The sequence below is a fragment of the Sitophilus oryzae genome, unplaced genomic scaffold (genome assembly GCF_002938485.1).
Source record: "Sitophilus oryzae breed Bouriz unplaced genomic scaffold, Soryzae_2.0 scaffold_1067_pilon_pilon, whole genome shotgun sequence".
In the NCBI taxonomy this organism is placed as follows: Eukaryota; Metazoa; Arthropoda; class Insecta; order Coleoptera; family Curculionidae; genus Sitophilus; species Sitophilus oryzae.
Genome location: NW_022145690.1, coordinates 1 through 7511, shown reverse-complemented (window position 1 = coordinate 7511; position 7511 = coordinate 1). Strand labels below are relative to the sequence as shown.

The window sequence follows — 7511 nt, the reverse complement described above, 5'->3', positions numbered from 1 at the left end:
AGTAAATAAATAAATAAATAACAAAATAATACAAGAAGCAAAAAAAGGAGAATGTTTCTACGTTTTTAACTATTTTGTGTAAGTTTATAGATAAATGTTATAAAATCTAATATAAAATATAGCGAAGTAAAGTTATCAACAATGCCCAAAGTAGTATCTAGAAGTATTGCTTGTTCTGATACAAAAGATCAAGAGGAATATGGAGATGAAAAACCCTTACATATTTATTACTGTCTGTGCGGCCAAATGACCCTTATTTTAGGTAAATTTCAATAAAATCGTACATTTCTTTTCTTTAATAAGTAATCATAAATTTTAGATTGTTCTATAGAGAAGCTTCCACTGCGTAAACGCGATGGTGCAAGAGTTCTAGATGGAACAAATCATGCTCATAAAATAACATGCGATTCGGACGAGACAGTGTATCTGAAAAGACCAGAAGGGATTGAAAGACAATTTAGGTAGATATAACTTGAGTTTTGTAGGGATATGATCATTTATATGTATTTTATTGTAGATTGAAATGTAAAAAATGTGGGTTACTGCTATACTACAAACACGAAGCTCAGAGTCCCGTAAGTTTCATAGTGCGGGGATCTCTGATTACATCTACTAACGAAGGACCGATTACAGATATCTATAACCAAGTAATTCTTGCTTGTTTTAATATATGCTAAGGATTAATTGATTTTAATGTATTTTTTTAGGTTGCTGTAGAGAAACCGAAGAAAATTATGGTCACAAAACACACTAAAAATATGGGAAAATTCAGTTCAGTAACAGTCTCGACAATTGATGAGGAAGAGGACGAAATTGAAGCTGTAAGATTTTTTATTTTAATTATTTATTAATATTCATTCCATTTAATGAGTTTTATGGGTTTTCTCATTTATCAGTGTAGATAGGTGTAAAGATGCATAAAAAATGCATTTTTGGATTGATGAAAATAAATATAGAGTAATGTTATATTTTTAGAAAGCTCAAAACAAGGCAAATAAAATTTAAAAAACAATATACAAGGTGTCCCATTTAAAAAAAAATATAAGTTTTGGTCGTATTTCAAGAATGAATCATAAAAAAGTATTACAGTAATGTGTATCTTTACTCATAAACGAGAAACCCTGTAAAACACACGAAGGTGGGACACCCTGTATACAGAAATTATTTTTTTTTGTAGAGAGAAGTAGCTGATAGTTATGCAAACAATGCAAGAATTATCGAAAAACAATTAGAAAGAAAAGGAACAAACAAAAGGAAACAAGAACAGAATAAGGCACAAGAAATTAAGAAAGTTCGAGGCACATTAATTGATAAATGACTTGATAATAGTTGTGATCATTTTTAAACTTTATATAAAAATAATCTTAATATTTATTAGATTATTATAAGGGTGTAAATAAATGAATAAAATATAAAAAGTATTTAAAATAATTCATTCCTGATTTATTATCAATTCTTAACAGTACTTCCATTGCACAACATTTATACAATTATATACAAACTCTTAAAAATATAGTACCGTAAGATCGAAAAAAAAACGGCGTCCAGTTGGCTTGGAAATGACGCGCGATCGATGACATTCCCCATACAATTTTATATATAAAATGACAGCTTCGTTTCATAGCCATCGCTGACGCCAGTTTTTTTTTAATTATATTCTATTTATTATACACGAAAATATTAGGTCTATATTTACAAAGCATCTTTTGCAAAGGGTCTTTAAATTTATTTGTTATACTTAGGCTACGCGCTTAGTGCGCTGACATGCAATTTTTGGTCGGCCAATTATTCACGGCGATTGCAGCATTAGACTCTGCTCCATCTGTCTAAATTATTTTCAGCGTTACAACGTTGCCGCATCATTTGAAAAATGGTAGTATCTTTTCTATTTTAAATGGAACACCTGGTATATTATTGGTATTTTCGAAATTTCTTTCATACTCATAAGTTTTCTATTATGTAAACCTATCTCTGAATATTTTTGAGATAATAAATAAAACGTTTAAAATTGACAAAAACATGTTCTTGAATAAGAATTGGTAAAATCATGAATTGAACATTTGAAAAGTTGAAATTTGGATAATAAATTGCTCCAGAAAGTGATTTAACCAACGCTTATTCAAGATCATATTTCTGTCAATTTTACACAATTAATTTTTATCTCGACAGCTTATTAAACATATGTGTATAGGTTAATATAATAGAAAAATTACGATATGAAAGTGGTTTAGAAAATGTAATAATATACCAGGTGTTCCTTTTAAAGTAACAAAGATGCTAATACCACTTTCATTATGAAAGGGCAACACTGTAATGCTTGAAAATAATTTCTAGACAGATGGAGCAGGTGCTTATACAAAAAAAATCACTGGTTCTCCATAAACGTCTAAAGTACCATGACTGAATCACCCTGTATAATCGGCCGACCAAAATTGCATGTCAGCGCTTAGCCTGAATCAAGAAAAAAGTCTTATCGAGTTGTAAAAGTAATAAAAACTAGGCTTCTTACCAAAAGTTGAATACAATTCGGACCACCCTGTATAATACGACTAAAAAAAAGACAAATAACCAATCATTTTCTTACCAATCGTTACGTTAACTTAAAACTCATATCAGTTGCCTCATCATTCATAAAACTGCCAGCGTTCATATCACTTCTTTAAGACGAATCACATCTCTGTGAATTAGCTGATTAATAATTAATTAACAAAAATTAAATACTTCGCGATATACAGCATCATTTTACTTATAAAAATATATACACAAAACTATGTAATTCGTACGATTTAAAAGACAATTTTTCGATATACGTTTACTACATATTTTGACTAGAACTGTTTCTCATTTGTTAAACAGCAGTGGCGTGGTTTCTTGTGCTGCCGGCTGTGGGTGGCGGTGGTTGGATACCCTACAATAAAAATAATATTTAAATAATCGTTAATAAAGTTATTTTACCGTGTTTCATAGTTAATGCAGTTAAATACAGCGGCGTAGCGTGGCGTCAATACAAGAGGATGTAATAAGTAACTGCAACTAAAATTTTACCAACACAACAGTTTTTTTTTCTTTTTTTTATTAGTTTTTTGAAAAATTTAACAGCTTAAAAAATAAACCAATTTACAAAAAGAACTAAATTTAGGCAAAAAATCAAAGTTGTGAACGTGTCTGTTCAGCTGCGTCCACATTGCTCGCGAGCAGGACGAACGATTAGAAGCGCTCGATCTGGTTTTTAGTTTACGTTGTTTGTTAAGTTTTTAGTTTGGTTTCAGGTATAGGATTCGGTATTTACTGCAGTATGATGATACTACCATGATTTTTCTTATTTTATTTTGTTCAGAATTACAAATATTTGTGTTTTGTTCTTGGATTAGTAATATTAAATATACCTTTAATAAAATATAACTCTATATTTATATTGCCTACTTATCTTAATCTGATCTTTTTGAGAACTTTATTTATATTTTGGCATACGCCTGGTATTATTATTGAAATGCTTTGCTTGGAAACTTTCAATAAATAACCCAAACTGGCAGGTATGTGAGTCTTTAGTTGCAAAGAATCTTAAAGTTATGGCCAATCTTTATTTAACTCTTTCTTTAACCGAAATACACTTTCTAAAAGTCGTATTTTATCCTTTCTATACAGGGGCCAACTAAGTTAATAAGTCTTTCAAAATCAGTAGCGGACATGAGATAAAAAATATTAAAAAACATTCTGTATGTTTGTAAATCGCGTAGATGTTTACTTTCACTGTGCTGGGATCTACTTTTGAAATTATTAGACATCCAACACCGCCCTTTTTTCCCTTTGTCTCCTTCGTTTTGCAATAATGATCGCGCTAGCAGCCGCTATTAAAAATACTTCGGTATCATACGTGTGCGAGCAGCACGAACGCAAGCACTACATTTCAATGTGGACGCCGTTGCTTGCGAGCCGAAAGATCTTGAGAAACACGACAAACAGGAAGCGAAAGCAACGCAAGCACAATCAGAAGCAAGAGCGCGAGCAGGATCACGAGCAATGTGGACGCACCTTTAGATAATATAGTAGACAAGGCCAACAAAAAAGTTTAATGAGTGCCTTCAAAGATATTTAAACTCAAGAGATACAATTGTTTACCTTTTTCCTTCATCGGCCATTATTCTATCCTTATTTTCCCATCTCTCTTACACCGAAAACATTTGCCAGATTTACCTGTATATTGGTATTAGTATTCGATTAAATACCACAACCAATTACTAAGTAATAAATAATTTCGTTATATTTCTATATCACGTACATTAATTTGCTAACGTCAATTTTTTCATTTAATGCTTAACTGCTTAACTATTTTAAATTTTATAATGGAATAAAATATCATAGTCGTGTTTCTTTTAACAATAAAAAGCAGTTTGGCAACGTCAGTTTTAGAAATATGCCGGCGTAGTACAACGGATTTCGAGGACGAATGAGAATTCCTAGATTCTCCTGTTGCGATGTTGCTATGCCGCCGATCAAGCACCGTATTCTTTATTTGCAGTATTATAGTATTTTTGCGTTATTTTGTGGACTTCTATGGACATTAATTTGAAAATATGGTGCATTCATGTATTGTGTACAAGAGAGTGTATCATTTAAATCCAAATTTAACTTTTCACCGGTAAATAAAAATAAATAGGGTTAGGCATATTATTATATCCTATTCTCTGTAGATCAGTAAGCGTACCTAGACATAAAAAATAGCAGATTTCTAAATTATATTTATTTTTTAAATTATATATTTATTATGTTTTTTAAATTATATGTTTATTAATTAAATTATTTGTAGGAAAAAGGTACATGGTACGTACTAATTACTAATAAGTTAATAACAAATTCTGTCTCCCTTTTAAGAAAGGGTATTGGATGTTAAAAATTAAATTTAAGTTCTATAAACCGCCTGTAATTTATAAACAACATCTATTTTCGAAAAACCGTACATTGTTAAAAGAATAAATATAATCTAGGTACCTATTTGGGTTTGACAAATCATTACCTACCTTTTGTGAAAATTTTATTGGGGTGTACCAAAATTGGAATTTTGCGGCCTTACTTTTTTTGTTGCCCTTACAATTTTATACGGCTTTTGTTTTAAATTTTGGTTGCTAAAGTGTAATTGGACATTTTTTGACATACGTACTTATTACGTAAATTTTATGACTTTCTTAGATTTTGTTGTATTTTTACATTTTATTGCATTGAAATTCTTTGCACATGCACTTTTTATTATTTATAAACAATATGAATTTTCCTTTGCAAACAAGAGAAAAAAAACTAAATATTTTTTAAAACTAAGGGAAGAACCGTTTACTAAACAATCACCATTATGTTTTATTTATGATTTTGTAAAATTATCGCTAGACATTTCTGATGACTGTATTATAATATCTCTATTGAGTTTATTTTGTAAATGAGTCTCCCTCTAAAGAGGGAGACTCATTCGCCGGAGATGAACAAGGTTTGGAACAAGATATTGAAACTGCATTCACTAATACACCCAAAATTTGATATTTTATTTAATAAAATAAAGTAAAAAACGCTTATTGATTTTTTTTAATCGTTATTCTTATGTGAAAAGCCATCTTATAATAAAAAAATATGTCGGTTTTTATTTATTTCGCTATCCTCCCTCAACTTATTTTTTTTTACAATGCGACAAATATGTAAGTGTTATTATTTTTTTTAAATTTATTAAACAATTATTTTAATTTCCTTAAAATACTGTCGGTTGATCGGCACGCCACTGGAAATTGACCTCAAACGTCTAATCTTTGGACACACCTACATTGTTGCCATCGAGCAGATACCCCTATTCCCTTCTCTATTCATTCTCTCTCGCACTCGTTGATTTTCGCAAACCAATGTGTGATGAAGGTTTAGAGCGTTTTATGAATGAATCATTGTATCTCCCGAGTTTAAATATCTTTGAGTGCCTTACAATCACATAACCAGTGTTCAGTTTTATAAACATTTTCACTAAAATGACGAATACATGATTTTAATTTAGTACTAATATTCAAAATGCTTTTTAATTTTTCTGAATACACCATAGAACTAAAGGATGATTGCCACCAACAAAAACCTGTTAAACAGCTATTTTAAAATATCCCTTGTATAAACAGATTAAGGAAAGAGCATATCAAAAAACTTAGGTGGGGAGCGATGGGGATCAAAAATGGCCGACTTAAATTCCGATTTATAAGTGTCGTTCTAATTTTATTCAAAACGTGTAAAAATATGGTGTAGGGTAGACTCAATAATTTGTTGTTTTATTTTACGTTGTCAATAAAGGTGGGTAGTTATTAAAATTGTTATAAAAATATATAATTTTTATAAAAATAGATAAGTTATAATAATTATTAACACAAATATCCGATACACTACTGAAACAGGTAAGTCAAATTGACGTATCTAAATTCTTTGACATCTAATATTTGACAAGTAGTAAACATGATACAAAGAAAACAAGGTATGATATTGCGTAGGTTGGTGACTACGTTACAGGTGATATACGGCACAATTGGTGCAAGAAAAAAATTATAATTAGTTAATTTGAAGTGAATTTCATAAATGATCAGTTTACTACTAATCTACTCGCTTACTAGAGAAAAGTAATTCCATTATTTCCCGCAATTTTTGACCGATATCTACCGCACGCTACACAACCAGCTACAATTTTACAATCTTTTTGTCTACAAGTCTTTTTCGATAAATCGCAATAGCGTCACTGCTATTTAAATTTTGACACAAAAAAAATGCTTCTAGATTTACTACCTCTAAATAAAACTACCAGTTGTAGAATAAATAATAAATAACAAAGAATAAGCTCAGTAGACAGACAAATCCACAACATTTCAAATCGAATTCAAATGTTTCAAACGAATCGTCAAACAGAACTGTCAAGGATCCCTACCCTATTATACTCCTTCCTAAATCTTTTTATTCAAAGAAAATATCAGTAATATTTCCAACTGTTACAACAATTTTGCCAACCCCTATTTTATGAAATTGCCACCAATGAATTTTAAGAGTTTCATATCATAAAAATGTATGTATATATTAAAAAAAAAGAAGAGAAATTTTAAACAGAAAAAGTAAACTTTACGTTTTATATTTCAATACAGTTTCCTCTTCAAATGTATTCCTCTGCCGCATTTTATCATATCCTCAACTGATTGTCTATTCCTGTTAATATTCATGATTTACACGCTTTATTTCTTTACCGATATTTGTTCGGATTTAGTCCTATAAAATTTATAATTTCATTTAAAATATATTTTATTATGTATATATTTTTTTTCATCTTAGTGTCCCCTAATATAGCAAGTTAAATACTATTAACAACATTATTATAATTAGCCATGCGACATAATATTTTTTGAGATCAATTTTTAATAAACGAAGATATACCATCCTGGACACTCCATCTGCGTGGTCTGTATTTTAACGCATGCGACAGGGATAAATATAAATGACCGGTTAACAGACAGAAA

The 7511-nt window shown here is 30.0% G+C and overlaps 1 protein-coding gene and 1 long non-coding RNA gene across 2 annotated transcripts; one reads left to right on the top strand and one right to left on the bottom strand.

Moving 5' to 3' along the window:
* Window positions 1-1796, top strand: LOC115879105 (UPF0428 protein CXorf56 homolog). Its single transcript, XM_030895752.1, has 5 exons — window positions 1-262; window positions 320-461; window positions 518-647; window positions 708-821; window positions 1178-1796. The coding sequence occupies exons 1-5, from the start codon at window positions 142-144 to the stop codon at window positions 1316-1318; spliced, it is 648 nt and encodes a 215-aa protein (XP_030751612.1). The 5' UTR covers window positions 1-141; the 3' UTR covers window positions 1319-1796.
* A 925-nt stretch (window positions 1797-2721) lies between these two features.
* LOC115879098 lies at window positions 2722-7195 on the bottom strand. Its single transcript, XR_004049663.1, has 2 exons — window positions 7124-7195; window positions 2722-2908 (listed from the first exon to the last, which is right to left on the bottom strand). It is a non-coding gene; the product is annotated as an uncharacterized LOC115879098 (long non-coding RNA).
* Between the last annotated feature and the right edge of the window lie 316 nt (window positions 7196-7511).

What these genes read in the sequence shown, in the direction of transcription:
- LOC115879105 (XM_030895752.1), top strand. Translation starts at nt 142, where the DNA reads ATGCCCAAAGTAGTATCTAGAAGTATTGCTTGTTCTGATACAAAAGAT. An exon ending in GGGATTGAAAGACAATTTAG is followed by an intron (nt 462 to 517) that starts GTAGATATAACT and finishes ATTTTATTGTAG; the next exon opens with ATTGAAATGTAAAAAATGTG. An exon ending in AAGAGGACGAAATTGAAGCT is followed by an intron (nt 822 to 1,177) that starts GTAAGATTTTTT and finishes TTTTTTTTGTAG; the next exon opens with AGAGAAGTAGCTGATAGTTA.